The sequence below is a fragment of the Rhinopithecus bieti genome, unplaced genomic scaffold (genome assembly GCF_001698545.2).
Source record: "Rhinopithecus bieti isolate Rb0 unplaced genomic scaffold, ASM169854v2 scaffold_11380, whole genome shotgun sequence".
Classification (NCBI taxonomy): Eukaryota; Metazoa; Chordata; class Mammalia; order Primates; family Cercopithecidae; genus Rhinopithecus; species Rhinopithecus bieti.
Window position 1 is genome coordinate 693,713 of NW_016807225.1, and position 15,471 is coordinate 709,183.

Below are 15,471 nucleotides of genomic sequence, written 5' to 3' on the forward strand. Positions count from 1 at the left end.
GATGGTCTCGATCTCCTGACCTCGTGATCCGCCCGTCTCGGCCTCCCAAAGTGCTGGGATTACAGGCTTGAGCCACCGCGCCCGGCCCCCAGGACAGATTTTTAAAACGCCCATGGGCTCCCCCTGCAAACACCCAGCAATTCCGATTTAATTGGTTTAAAATCAAACATCTTTGGCAGGGTGGGGTGGCTCACGCCCGTAATCCCACCACTTTGGGAGGCCAAGGCATGTGGATCACTTGAGGCCAGGAGTTCAAGACCAGCCCGACCAACATGGTGAAACCCCCATCTCTATTAAAAACACAAAATTAGGCTGGGTACGGTGGCTCACGCCTGTAATCTCAGCACTTTGGGAGGCCGAGGTGGGCAGATCACCTCAGGTCAGGAGTTCAAGTCCAGCCTGGCCAATATGCTGAAACCCCATCTCTACTAAAAATACAAAAATTAGCCGGGCATGATGGCAGATGCCTGTAATCCCAGCTACTCAGGAGGCTGCGGCGGGAGAATAGCTTGAACTCGGGAGGCGGAGGTTGCAGTGAGCTGAGATCAGCCATTGCACTCCAGCCTGGGTAACGAAACTCCGCCTCAAAAAAAAAAAAAAAAAAAATCAAACATCTTCATGTTGCCATTTGTATGCTTTTAAATCTCTCTAGGTGATTCTGTGTGCAGTGAATGTAAACACACTGAGTTGGAGGCTCAGGAGAGGGGTGTTTCTGTTCTGAGTGGGTTAATATGAGTGGAAGAAAGTGGCGTTATGGGTGGCAGGGGGTTGGGGTGAGGAAGGAAATGGCCTGTTAGTGCTCAGGCAGGAGGCTGTCTGGAAATGTGGTCGGAGCTGCCCCCTAGTGGGCAACAGAGGCTGCAGCAAGACTCCGCTTTTCTGAGACAGGCTGGGCTGCACAGAGCGCGCTGAAATAAATCGTGGCTGAAGTGCTGAGTGGGTGCAGAGTGTGAAGCCCTTAAGCTATGCCAGCGATGATCCCAAATTCATCAGCTTCCAGCCAGAGGGGAAGAAAGAGACTGGGTGAATGTGATGGACGCTCACCCATGGCATGGCCGACAAAGCCAGGCCTGATGGCATGTGACAAGATTGCAGGGCAGGGCCTGGGGTAGCGAGGAGACCAGAATGTGCAAAGGGCATCTGTCATGCACAATATCTCCTTTAGGAGGTATTTAGGAGGGCGATCCTGGAAGGACTGCAGAGGGTATCCTGGGAGAGGATTGAGGGACAGAACCCTGTTATCTGGTGGCGATGCCAGGGCGGGAGCTTGCAGGACAGCAGCTATGTGATGATGCAGAGACAAGAGGAGGCGTGAGGCATGGCCTCGGCTGTTCCTGCTGATTGCCCACGTAGAGAAAGAGTTGATAGGGTTGCCTAGCCTGCTAGCTGTGCCTTTGCATCCACTTGGCAAGAAGTCCTTCCCTGGGCCCAGTCTACCCTTGGAGGCACAGGCACATTCTGTGCCTGCTGTGGAGGCACCCACCAGACAGTTGTGGACAGCCACAGGATTTCCACACAAACTGGGCTTTCTTTTTTTTTTTCTTTTTTCTTTTTTTGTTTTTTTTTTGAGATGGAGTCTCCCTCTGTTGCCCAAGCTGGAGTGCAGTGGCATGATCTTGGCTCACTGCAACCTCTGCCTCCCGGGTTCAAGTGATTCTCCTGCCTCAGCCTCCCGAGTAGCTGGAATTATAGGCATACGCCACTATGCTCAGCTAATTTTTGTACTTTTAGTAGGGACAGGGTTCCACCATGTTGGCCAGAGTGGTCTCGATCGCTTGACCTTGTGATCCACCCGCCTCGGCCTCCAAAAGTACTAGGATTACAGGCGTGAGCCACTGCGCCTGGCCAACCTGAGCTTTCTGATTGCTGCTGGAGTATCGCTGCTGATAATTCTGAGGAGAAATGTATCAAGAAACCTAGGCTTGGCCAGGCGTGGTGACTCACACCTGTAATCCCAGCACTTTGGGAGGCCCAGGAGGACGGATCACCTTGAGGTCAGGAGTTCGAGACCAGCCTGGTCAACATGGTGAAAACCCTGTCTCTACTAAAAATGCAAAAATAAGCTGGGCATGGTGGCGGGTGCCTGTAATCCCAGCTACTCAGCAGGCTGAGGCAGGAGAATTGCTTGAACCTGGGAGGCAGAGGTTGCAGTGAGCCGGGATCGCACCACCGTATCCCAGCCTGGGTGGCAGAGCAAGACTCCATCTCAAAAAAAAGGTAAAAAGAAACCCAGGGTCATTCCCAAACTGGAAGGTCCTCCCAACTCACTTTGTCCTGGGACTCCAAATCTGGTGGCCCTGGGTGTCACTTTGGGCCCCTTTTCAGGCCCCTGGCACCCTGACTGAAGTATAAGGCAGGGCTCTGGTCCTCGCTGGCACCTTGACACATGGTCTCCTGAAGAGCTTGGGACCAGACTCCCATGTGAGAGGAGCAGTCCCTTCTAGAAAGTGAGCGGTCAGGAAAGTGAGTAAGAGAGGGATCAAACGAATATTGTGGGTTTGTCAGAACCAACAGTCCATGTAGAAAAAGGAGCCTAGGCTGGGCGCGGTGGCTCAAGCCTGTAATCCCAGCACTTTGGGAGGCCGAGACGGGCGGATCACAAGGTCAGGAGATCGAGACCATCCTGGCTAACACGGTGAAACCCCGTCTCTACTAAAAAATACAAAAAACTAGCTGGGCGAGGTGGCGGGCGCCTGTAGTCCCAGCTACTCGGGAGGTTGAGGCAGGAGAATGGCGTAAACCCAGGAGGTGGAGCTTGCAGTGAGCTGAGATCCAGTCACTGCACTCCAGCCTGGGTGACAGAGCGAGACTCCGTCTCAAAACAAAAAAAAAAAAAGAAAAGGAGCCTAAATGCTGAGAGGAAATATCAAAGGTGGGAGATAAAATGACATGGTTTCATGTGAATGGTATCCTAGAACATTTGCTAGAAAGCAAAGCTTGTTGCACATCTGCCCACAGAATTCATCAAGCATTAGGCCAGTGTGTTTCAGCTCTTACTATGTGGCAGGCATTTCCCACACACAGTTTAATTTTCACCAGAAACCTGCAGAGAGGTGGTATCACAGGGCAGGTAAGGAATGGGAAGCTCAGAAAGGTTAAGAAATGCACTCGACCAGGTGCGGTGGCTCACGCCTGTAATCCCAGCACTTTGAGAGGCCGAGGCTGACTGATCGCCTGAGGTCGGGAGCTCAAAACCAGCCTGACCAACATGATGAAACCCCATCTCTACTGAAAATACAAAATTAGCTAGTCATGGTGGCAGACACCTGTAGTCCCAGCTACTCGGGAGGCTGAGGCAGGAGAATCGCTTGAACTTGGGAGGTGGAGGTTGTGGTGAGCTGAGATCGCGCCATTGCACTCCAGCCTGGGCAACAAGGGCAAAACTCCGTCAAAAAAAAAAAAAAAGAAAGAAAGAAAGAAGAAAGAAAGGGAGGGAGGAAGGAAGGAAGGAAGGAAAAGAAAAAATGCACTCATAGCCACAAAGGCACCTAGAGGCAGAGCAGAAATCCCCAGCCTAGGGCTTCTAGTTGCTGTGCCACAGTTCACTCCCAGTGAGTATGGGCACTGTGTGGGTGTTCCCCTGTACTGGAGCCTTAAGGGCTTGGGGAGAGGCCGGGCACAGGGGCTCACGCCGGTAATTCCAGCACTTTGGGAGGCCAAGGCGGGCAGATCACACGAGGTTGGGAGTTCTAGACCAGCCTGGCCAACATGGTGAAACCCTGACTCTACTAAAAATACAAAAAATTAGCTGGGCATGGTGGTGGGTGCCTGTAATCCCAGCTACTTGGGAGGCTGAGGCAGGAGAATCACTTGAACCCAGGAGGCAGAGGTTGCAGTGAGCCGAGATGATGCCAGTATACTCCAGCCTGGGCGACAGAACAAGACTCTGTCTCAAATTTTAAAAAAAGAAAGAAAGAGGCCGGGCGCGATGGCTCACGCCTGTAATCCTAGCACTTTGGGAGGCCGAGACAGCGGATCACAAGGTCAGGAGATCGAGACCATCCTGACGAACATGGTGAAACCCCGTCTCCTCTAAAAATACAAAAAAAAAATTAGCCGGGCGCGGTGACGGGCGCCTGTAGTCCCAGGTACACAGGATGCTGAGGCAGGAGAACGGCGTGAACCCGGGAGGCGGAGCTTGCAGTGAGTGGAGATTGCGCCACCGCACTCCAGCCTGGGCGACAGAGCGAGACTCCGTCTCAAAAAAAAAAAAACAAAAAGAAAGAAAAAAAAAGAAATATGGGAAGAGTTTCAGGGACACCGGTGTTTAGCTCTCCAAATGCCTAAGGGGGAGCTAGAGGCTATCTGTATTGAATATACAGCCGAAGGTTGGATGTGTCTTCCCCTCCTCCTGGATTGTTGTTGTTATTATTTGTCAGTCCAGCCTTGAAGGGCATGTGAAGGAGGCCAGAGGGCCAGGTAATGCCATTGATTAACTTGCCTTCCGGGCAGGCTTCCATTTATTTTCAGTGCCTCTACCAAAAACTAACACTTATTGAACACCTTCTGTGTGACAAGCACTGATTTTAGGCACTCACTTATTTCATGTAATCCTCCAAACAACCCTGAAAAGTGGATATTCTTATCTTTCATTTGGAGACTGAGACTGAGAGAAGTCAAGTAACTTGCCCAAAGTCACACAGCAATTTTTCAGAGCTGGGAATTCCAGGTCAGGACTGGCTGGCCTCAATGCTTCTTGTAAATATTTCAGTTCTATATACAGGCTGGTGGCTTCCAGGCAGGTAATAGAAAGGGACATATACAGAGCGGTTAGGGTTAATTCTAATTCCTTGTCCACTTCCCTCCAAGGCACCATTGCCACAGCATCCTTGCCAACTGTCTTAGAAAGAAATTGTTTTGGCCGTCCAGGTTTCCTCCATAAATTGGAGCAGCATCTGGTCTTCACAGAGAGCCAAGCATTCCAGGAGCCGATAAGTGAGGGTCTGGATGACTTCTGGTTTGAGCGACCAGCTGGCACCGGCTCCCCTGGGAGAGTGTCTGTGAGCAAAGTCTGATCTACGGATCAGCCAGATATTCATTTGCCCAAATCAGGAGACCCAGGAAAATGGTTCTGTTTATAGGCCCCAGAGATGATCTGAATCCCGAGTCTGCACCCCCTTCTAGTACCCTAAAAATGCTGTTTCCATCTGAGAACCTGCGCCATCTCAACCATGGGTATTCGTGGAACTCCTGGGGAAGCCAGGGCAGTGCACCTTGCCAGGTATCCACACTGGGTGGGTGGGGGCATCTCTGTTTTTCTATATTCCACAATGCCTTCTCCAGAATCCCTAAGTCCAAACTGCATTGAAAACAGAACACTCTTTTATAAATTTGGCATCAAAACTCAGTGATGGCAAAAACCGAACCAGACCTTATGGAATGTATTTATTGTTCTTAGTGTGAACATGTACATAAATGCTTTGCTGAGAAATGGAAGCTGATGGGTTTGATCATGAGGTGCTGCTGCTGCAGGACATTATGTTACTGTGGTTTATGCATCACATCTTTTTTCTTAAATCCAAAACATTCTCCAGTCTGGTCGTACAGATACCAGTTGAGGGGTTGTGGCCTTGTTTTATTAGGTTGGGGCAAAAGTCATTGCGGTTTTTACCATTGAAAGTAATTACTTTCGGCCAAGCACAGTGGCTCACACCTGTAATCCCAGCACTTTGGGAGGCCGAGGCAGGTGGATCACCTGAGGTCAGGAGTTCGAGACCAGCCTGACCAAAAAGGTGAAAACCTGTCCCTACTAAAAATACAAAAATTAGCCGGGAGTGGTGGCAGGCATCTGTAGTCCCAGCTACTCTGGAGGCTGAGACAGGAGAATTGTTTGAATCCAGGAGGTGGAGATTGCAGTGAGCTGAGATCACGCCACTGCACTCCAGCCTGGGTGACGGAGCAAGACTCTGTCTCAAAAAAAAAAAAAAAAAAAGTAATTACTTTCAGTGGCAAAAACCGCAATGACTTTTTGCACCAGCCTAATATAATGCAATGTATTCAAGCAGGACAGACTGTCTCCCGACCAGGAAGTAGGTGGCTTCTTATATTCATGAACCAAACCTCTCCAGTCCTCTGTGGTCACACTTGGTGTCTGGAATTCCATCACCAGGGGATTCATTCTTTGCTGTCTTCTCTGAGAGGTGGATAAAACCGGGAGTCATACTTCTTTTTTTTTTTTTGAGACAGAGTCTCGCTCTGTTGCTCAGGCTGGAGTGCAGTGGTACGATCTCGGCTCACTGCAACCTCCACCTCCCGGGTTTAAGCGATTCTCCTGCTTTAGCCTCCTGAGTAGCTGGGATTACAGGTGTGCGCCACCATGCCCGGCTAATTTTTGTATCTTTAGTAGAGATGGGGTTTCGCCATGTTGGCCAGGCTGGTCTCGAACTCCTGACCTCAGGTGATCCACCCGCCTCGGCCTCCCAAAGTGCTGGGATTACAGGCGTGAGCCACTGTGCCAGGCCGGGAATCATACTTGTATGTGGATTAGTCCTTTCAGATTTTTCCTCTGTGGGAGAAAGCAGCTTGCAGCAAGCAGGTATGCTAAGGGGAGGGTGATGGGGCAGGATTGAGGCCTCAGACAAACCGCAGGCCCCGGATAGGACAGCTGGTCGGGCACACATCCTGCAGCACAGGCCCACAGCACTGGGGAGATCTACATTCGGCATGGAGCCAGGCCGGGACGCAGGCCCGAATTAGCCCGGCTGGCATTGCTCCCCTCTCCCTTCAGGGCACGGAGGACAGCCATCTAGCGGCCTTTGAATTACACAAACCTTTTCGTTGGCAGTGGTCTCCCAGGGCGGTCAGGTCCGGACCAGGCACAGGCCTTGCACCTGCGCTTCCCAGTCCCCCAGTTCTGCGCGGGAACTGCAGTTGCCAAACCCGGTGGCAGCAAAAGTGCTGCCCGAACAGGGACGGCGTCACTCGGGGCGGGAGAGGCCGGGGGCATCTAAGGCCGTGTCGCTCCCATGTTTAGAGGCTCCCAGTTATTTACAAATAACAAAGCAGCAAGAGGGCACGCGTTTGGGTCAACCTAAAGGTGCGCGTGCCCAGGGCAGTGTTCTGTGACCTCCGTGGGGGATGCGAGGCGGGCGGGCCGCAGCGCCCCCTGCCGGGGTGGCCGGCCTCGCTCCGACACAGACTCCGGGCCGCCGGGCGCTCACTCCGCCACCTAGCGGCGATGGCGGGAACCGCAGGAGCGTGCTGATCCCCCGAGCCCCGCCGGCCCCAGCTCGGGCTCCCCAGGCAGCGAAGGGTTAAGCTGTCAGCGGCGCGATGTTAAACAGGTGTCAAAGGCGCCCCATATATCTGCAGATTGAAATCAAATTCTTTGCCGTATAAAAAGATAAATTACCCAGGCGCTGCCGCGCGTCCCACTCATCACGCCAGCGCCAGACGGCAAGCAATTTTTTTTTTTAATGTGCTAACGACCTAATCAAGCAATCAAGTCGGAGGAGATTGCACCGTGACCCGGGCAGCCATCTGCCGCCGAGCCTGCATGCATTTCCGCGCCGCGCGGGGCGGGGACTGCGAGGGGCTGCCGGGGGGAAGGGGGAAAATCCTAAACAAATTAACACCCAATTTTCCCCGTCTAATTAGTTAAATGAGAAGAGTTGGGGGTCCCCGGGGAAGCGGGGGCGCTCGCGGCGAGGCGAGCGCTGCCTCCCCAGCATTAATTAGTGCGGGTCAATGCCGCGGCTCCCGGGAGAGCAGCCGCTTTAATTTCCCGTGATATTTCAGTGCCTGAGGCCCATCGATTCAAACTGAAATTAACTTATTTTTCAATCAGCCCAGGGCTGCCCCTGGGGGTGACTCTTCTTTTGCCGCCTCCTGAATAGAGCTGGAGCAATTTTCATTAAAAGCTGATACCTCGGCCGCGGGGGAGGGGGCCCGGAGGGAAGGGCGGGGCCGGCCCAGACGCAGGCAAGGAAATCGGGAGGAAATGAACAGATTTCCCGAACCCACCTCGGTCCTCCCCCTCGCCGCCCCACTCCCTCCACTTCCTTGGGGCGACTCGCTGTCCCCGGGGTCAGAGCCTTTAAGGGCTGTGAGGGGAGAGAAGGGACCGGCCAAGCTTGGGGCCCACCAGTTCCTTGCGAGCCTGGACCTCCTTGGCGGACAATGCAAGGGGCTCTTGGCTCTGTCAGCTGCGGGAAATCTCCGGAAAGCTTCTTTGGGGGACCAAGAAATCTTCCCTCCCCAAACCTGGCAGGGATTCTGGGATCTCTTCCCAAATGGGCTAGAGTGCTGCAGACACCCCAGGGTACCCCACTGTCATTCAGACCCTGCACCAATCAGCTTTGGGGCCAGAGACACATTCGCTAGTGCTTCCTCCGCCCCCACTCCCTCCCAGGTCCCTCCTCCCATTTGCTCCTCAACCCTGGAGAATGTTGTCTTCATCCCTGGCCCATCTCCCCCAGATACCATTCAGAGTTAGGCCCAGAGCTGTGGGGAGCAGGTACCTGGAGGGCACATGTGGCTTGGCAGAGCTCAGCTGGGACAGGGCAGAGGAGGGAGGCTGACCCAGGCCTCCCAGGGGAGTCTCCCTCCCTGAGTTCCCAGCCTCCCTGATACCTGGGTGAAGTGCCCCTAAGACTGTCCCCTGCCCTTTGTCCCTGATCCCCCACTCACCTGCAGCCCTCCTGGATGGTTCTGGCTCTGGGCTTCTGGCAGAGAGGAAACCCTGAGCCAGAGACATTGCTAGTCCAGTGCTGGGAAAGGAATTTGTCCCTCTGCAAATCAGAAAAAAAGATTTATGTGCTGGAGGTGTGAACACATGCAAGAGAACCATCACTGGCGTGGCAGTCTTCTCATCCGCAAACAGCCGACGACACTGGGTCCTGTGCACCTGTAAGACTCTGTCCGGGAGGCATCCATACCCCATCTCCCTAGAACTACCCATGGTATTCTCCTAAGACTGATGTCCTCCTTCTGAATACTCTCTGAGCCTGGAGAAACCCAGGGGGCACCAGGGAGTGGGCAAGCTTAGGTTAAGGACACCCTGCTGGAGAAACCTTCACTCCAGGCCTACAAGGGGTAAGGGCCTTGGGCCCAGCACTTCTCAGAGCAAGCCTCTGACCTGTTCTGTGCACCTGCAGGTCTGGTTCCAGAACCGCAGAGCCAAGTGGAGGAAGCGGGAGAAGTGCTGGGGCCGGAGCAGTGTCATGGCGGAGTACGGGCTCTACGGGGCCATGGTGCGGCACTCCATCCCCCTGCCCGAGTCCATCCTCAAGTCTGCCAAGGATGGCATCATGGACTCCTGTGCCCCGTGGCTACTGGGTAAGAGCCCGCACCCTCCTTGGGGCCCTGCCCCTGCGGTGAGGAGAGCGGGCTCCTTGGAGAGGGGGACAGAGTCTTGAAGCAGGGGGACTTGGGCCACAGCAGCCTAGCAGGAGAGAAGCTCTTCAAAGCAAACCTCTTGTTCTACTTTGGGGGACTCAGAGCAGGGTGGGCCTGGGGCCTGGTGTCTGTCACTTGCTCTGGGTGCCAAGAACTCTCATCATGAGGGAGTCCCTAACTGTGGATTATTTTGTCCTGTGAGAAAGGTGTGGCTGTTACCCTGGGGTCTGTACCCTCCTCTCCCCTTGGCCAGAGTTGGGCTTATGGTGAACAAAACAGCCTTCCTTGGGGGTTGAGAGGACCCGTAGGTCCCTCTGGATGCCATTCTGCTTTGCCCAAAGGACTTCTGTCCCCCAAATCTCTCTACTTGCTATCTTCCCCACCTGCCAACTTCCCCACCTGCCCTCTGGGCCTGTATCTAAGAACACCACCAGCTTCTCTTGGGGTTCTAAGATCTGGAATCCCATGGGGGAGGGACAGGGGAGCATGTGCTATGGCCTGGAAGGGACAGAACAGGCCACCTGAGGCCCAGGTGCCCAGGGCTTTGGCAGGGGGAGGTCCTCCACAGGACTGGCGACCCATCTCCCTGTTCCCTGACCCTGGCCCAGCCCTGGGACTTGTGTGACTGCGGTGTGGGAAGTAAGGCTTTCTGCTCGTCCTTAATTCTGGCCTCTCTCTATCTTTGCCGTTTTCAGTTCAAGATGGCTTTCCCAGGCGCTTTTCTAAACCCGAATACCAACAATTCTTTTAGGGATGCACAAAAAGTCGCTGGAGGCAGCAGCCGAGTCGGGGAGGAAGCCCGAGGGGGAACGCCAGGCCCTGCCCAAGCTTGACAAGATGGAGCAGGAGGAGCGGGGCCCCGACGCTCAGGCGGCCATCTCCCAGGAGGAACTGAGGGAGAACAGCATTGCGGCGCTCCGGGCCAAAGCTCAGGAGCACAGCACCAAAGTGCTGGGGACTGTGTCTGGGCCGGACAGCCTGGCCCGGAGTACCGAGAAGCCAGAGGAGGAAGAGGCCATGGATGAAGACAGGCCGGCGGAGAGGCTCAGTCCACCGCAGCTGGAGAACATGGCTTAGGTCAAGGCACGCTCAGATGCCACAGCCCCAAGACTCTACTCTCCTCGGAGCCTGTGGTGCTGGGAGGTGCTCTCTAAGGCAAGGCCCAGGCCTGGCCTCTGCCATCCTCCCTGTCCCCCACAGGTCCTCCATCACCCCTGGTGGCTGCAGGCACCGCTGGGTTCTGACTCCGGACCATGCTGAGACATCCCTCATCTAGTTTTGACCTCTCCAGCATCCCAGCCTCAGAAGCCTTCTTGCTGCCCACAACGTCCCCTCAAGCCCCTTTTCTCTCAATCCCTTTGCAGCGCTCACTGATTTTGGCCACCCTTTGCTCTCTGTTCTCTTGCTTTAAAGAGCCCTCCTTCCCAACTCTACATTCCGCTCTGCCCATGCCTAAAGCCCATTGCTGCAAATGCATCGTGCATTGCCTGCCATGGCTGTTACACAGACGGAGGACTGGAACTGCAGCTCCAGCATCCTGAGCACCCCAGTCCTCAGCAAAAGTCTTCTCCCAACTCAGCCTGTTCCTTCCTGCAGACCTGGCTGGGCCTGGGCGTCTGCAGTGTGAAGACACTGTGCAGGCCCAGCCTCTGCCCCACCCATCAGTGGAGTCCAGATGGCAGGCTACATTTGGGAAGTCTCAGCCTGGGCCCCTCAGCCACCCTTGGTCTCATGCCCTGCCATAGTCACCCTTAGGAACCCACCCTCTCCACACCCAACCTGCCCACTGGCTTATCCCAGCACAGGCACCTACGTGGCATGTGGCAATGTACACTGTGTGCCGTGAGTCCATGTCCTATGCCTCACAAATGCTGTGGCTCACTGCACTGTGCAAGAGTTCAAACCTTCTACCCTGGGTCCTCGGGCCCCTGAGCCTGAGTCCTGAAGCATCTCGACTCTTGTGATATGCTGCCTGTGACCTTGACTTGCTGTGAAGGCACCCTTCCCCCACAGCTCCTTGTGAACTATGAGTTTGCATGTGCCCTGCCTTGAACAACCCAATCTGGCTGGTAAATGACATCTAGGAAGCTACAGGCCTGGCCTCAACTAAGCAGCAAAGCCTGGAGTCGGCCTGGGGCTATGCATACGCATTAAGGGCCTGCTGGAGAAACCTTCACTCCAGACAGACAGGGGGCTAAGGGCCTAGGGCCGAGCACCTCTCAGAGAAAGCCTTTGACCTGTTCAGAAAGATAGGAAAAAGGCTGGAAGCAAGGCAGAAAGCCAGGAGTAAGCCCAAGCTAAGCTGCAGGCACACACGCCTTCATGCCATTGTATGCCAGGAAGCATGTCCAATAGACTAAAACATGGTAACATGATGGAATAAACAGACGGGGCTTCTTTCTGCCGGCTGATGGGTGGACCTGTTAGTACGGCGACCTCTCTGGCCTGGCCTTTTACATTCGCATGAGCAATGGGAGCATATAGCTCTGTTGACCTGCCTAATCTAGATTCCCAGGCCAGGCTCCCGACCCCATCCACCCATCCACCACCCCACCCACCTTTGCAGGGAATACCTCGTTAGAGAAAGGCCTGAGTGTGCGCTGCAACTTTAATTCCATATTAAAAGTTGATTTATTCTTCATTCCATTATGGAGCTTCCCTCCCCCAACCCTGGTTCTTCTTGTCTTTGTCCCTGTTGGTTTGAAGTGTTAGACTATAGCCCCTGGTGTGTAAATAATGTACATAGAGTGAGAAGAAAGAAACTTGATATTGAGGTGTTTGAAATATAAAACTGTAATAACTTCTAGGTATTCGAAACCTGTGATTTCTGTGCCATTTTCTGTAAAGATACAAGTAAGAATAAAATTGACTTAAAAATAGCAGGGGAGGAATCCAGGAGTCCACTGTGGGTGGGGAATGGTTTGTGTTCCGTGTGTATGGGTGGCATAAAAAGTAAATCTACAGCTGGGCATGATGGCTCATGCCTATAATCTCCGCACTTTGGGAGGCCGAGGTGGGCAGATCACTTGAGGTCAGGAGTTCGTAACCAGCCTGGCTAACATGGCGATGCCCTGTGTCTAGTAAAAATATAAAAATTAGCCAGGGGTGGTGGCACACACCTGTAATCCCAGCTACTCAGGAGGCTGAGGCAGGAGGATCGCTTGAACCCAGGAGGTGGAGGTTGCAGTGAGCTGAGATCATGCCATTGCACTCCAACCTGGGCAACAGAGCAAGACCCTGTCTCAAAAAGAAAAAAAAGTAAATCTACAAGTTGATTTTTAGGTCTAAATTACTGGGTTCCTTTTTTAAAAAATTACGCTAATTGTAGGAGTACAAGCGGCCTACGTCTCTCCACGGAGCTGATACCATACCACCCTTCAATGACATTCATCACTGTGACATGGGATCGGCCTCCATGTTCGACACAACCTAAATGTCCCAAAGATCCATAGTTCTTACCTCTGACTCCCTCCTACTCCCCACACAGTAGTTGGCATTTGCCTCTTTCCTTTGGTACTGATTTACTGATAACTCTGTTTCCTACCACCCTCTGTGGAAGCCCACAGCCCACCTTGGCCCCCAAGAGAACTCCCTTCCTTTTGTGCACACCTGTGCCCTTCCACATCTTACCCTCAACCTAAACAACAACAAACAAAAAAGGTAACAGTATCTGGAATTGAAAGCCAGACAGATTATGCTAAATCCTTGTCAAAGGGAAGGAGAGTCAACAAGAGAAACAGCTCAAGGAAGACCACATGAAACTGTTTGCAGACGGCCGTGACCCACTAACTTGATGATGTGCTGGATGGAATTACGAGATGAGAGAGTGGGGTGAGCAGATGAGACAGGCTGTATTTGAGCTTTGGGCTCAAGGAATCTCGTAAGATTGTTTCATATTGGCTTAGATGTGAACTCCCTCGTGGATGAGGTTTCTGGCAGCCCATCAGCAAAGGAGAATGACAGGAGGTCAGCAGTCTTAATACCCTGGATTGGACCCAGATGTGTCCTCGCAGACCAGGACCCTAAGGGGCACACGTAGGAAATCTCCAGCTCCTGTGTGGGGACAGGAAACAGCCATGAGCCTGGCTTCAAGTCCTGCCGTGCCAGGCTGCTCCCAGGCCTTCCCTGGCATGTCAGCCCCTGCAGGATTCATCCTCGGTCTAGGAATGCCTTTCTCTCACCCTGTCCTCCATCAACTGTCCAGGAAGTAAACCACCTGTCATCCTTCCAGTCCTCTCCCCTCCAAAGCCCTCCTGACCTTCCAAGAAGAGTGTATTTATTTACTGATTTCTTTCTTTTTGAGACAGGGTCTTGCTGTTGCTCAGGCTGGAGTGCAGTGGTGTGATCACGGCTCACTGCAGCCTTGAGCTCTCAGATCAAGGTGCCCTCCCATCTCAGCCTCCTGAGTAGCTGGGACTAGAGGTGTGCATCACGTTGGCTAATTTTTAGTAGAGATGAGGTCTCACTATGTTGTCCAGGCTGGTCCTGAACTTCTGGGCTTAAGCAGTTCTCTCATTTCAGCCTCCCAAAGTGCTGGGATTACAGGAATGAGCCACTGTGCCTGGCCAGCAATACTTTATAACCTCTGTTCTCTGACATCACTTGGGACATTCCTGATTATGGCATTTTCCACATTGTGTTGTAATTTTTTTTTTTTTTTTTTGAGATGGAGTCTCACTCTGTCGCCCAGGCTGGAGTGCAGTGGCACAATTTCGGCTCACTGCAACCTCCGCCTTCCAGGTTCAAGGAATTCTCTTGCCTTAGCCTCCTGAGTAGCTGGGATTATAGGCTCATGCCACCATGCTGGGCTAATTTTTGTATTTTTAGTAGAGACGGGGTTTCATCATGTTGGTCAGGCTGATCTCGAACTCCTGACCTCGTGATCCTCCTGCCTCAGTCTCCCAAAGTGCTGGGATTATGTAGTTTTTTTATTTACAAGTCTATCTTTCCCATAAGACTGATTTCTTCAAGAGTGGGGCTATATCTTATTCTTCTTTTATTCCAGGACCCATCAAAGGGCCTGACCCTCAATCCATTATTGAATGCATGGATGAACGTTCTGCCTATAACTCATCATTTATTCAATAATTTAAAAATAATGACTGAGCATCTATTATGTATCAGGCAGTGGGGCAAGGCACTGGGTATATAGCAGTAAGCAAAGCAGTCCCAAATTCTCTGTTTTTTTTTTTTTTTTCTTTTTGAGACAGAGTCTTGCTCTGTCATCCAGGCTGGAGTGCAGTGGCACAATCTCGGCTCACTGCAACCTCCGCCTCCTGGGTTCAAGCAATTCTACCTCAGCCTCCTGAGTAGCTGGGATTACAGGGATGTGCCACTACATCTGGCTAAATTTCTGTATTTTTCATAGAGATGGAGTCTCGAACTCCTGACCTCAAGTGATCTGCCTGCATTAGCCTCCCAAAGTGCTGGGATTATAGGCGTAAGCCACCGCTCCTGGCCCCAAGTTCCCTGTTCTCATGGAACTTACAGTCTGGAGGGAATGACAGCATTTAAGTAACCATACAAATAAAATATAAAATTGCAAATGTCCTATTAACTTGGAGGCATGCTATAAGAAACTGTGAAAGCTAGGCCGGGCGTGGTGGCTCATGGCTGTAATCCTAGCACTTTGGGAGGCCGAGGCGGACCGATCACATGGTCAGGAGATCGAGACCATCCTGGCTAACATGATGAAACCCCGTCTCTACTAAAAATACAAAAAAAAAAAAAAATCAGCCAGGCGTGGTGGCAGGCACCTATAGTCCCAGCTACTCGGGAGGCTGAGGCAGGGGAATGGCGTGAACCCAGGGGGTGGAGTTTGCAGTGAGCCAAGATTGTGGCACTGCACTCCAGCCTGGGAGATAGAACAAGACTCCACTTCAAAAAAAAAAAAAAGAAAGAAACTGTGAAAGCATCTAATAGGGTGACCTGACCATCTGTGGGCCTTGGGCCAGGGTGTTTACCCTCTGAGCCTCTCTCTCTGTGTTCTGAAATGGAATAGTAACATCTGCTCTGCCTGTTATGGCGTTAAGTTTCAAGGAAAAAGTGAGGACGTGGAGAAAGGCACTGTACAGCACAAAGGAAAGGTGGCGGGGCCAACGCAAGCCTCTCAAACCCAGGGGGCATCCTTGGCAG

General features: G+C 52.7%; 1 protein-coding gene across 1 annotated transcript in view; it reads left to right on the top strand.

The window, feature by feature from the left end:
• VSX2 (visual system homeobox 2) overlaps positions 1-12,215 on the top strand; it is a 24,204-nt gene extending 11,989 nt beyond the window's left edge. The window contains exons 4-5 of the mRNA XM_017880664.1: positions 9,096-9,276; positions 10,088-12,215. Coding sequence (XP_017736153.1) covers positions 9,096-9,276; positions 10,088-10,413 — 507 coding nt within the window. The 3' untranslated portion in view covers positions 10,414-12,215. The remainder of the gene's footprint in view (positions 1-9,095; positions 9,277-10,087) is intronic.
• The last annotated feature ends 3,256 nt before the right edge of the window (positions 12,216-15,471 follow it).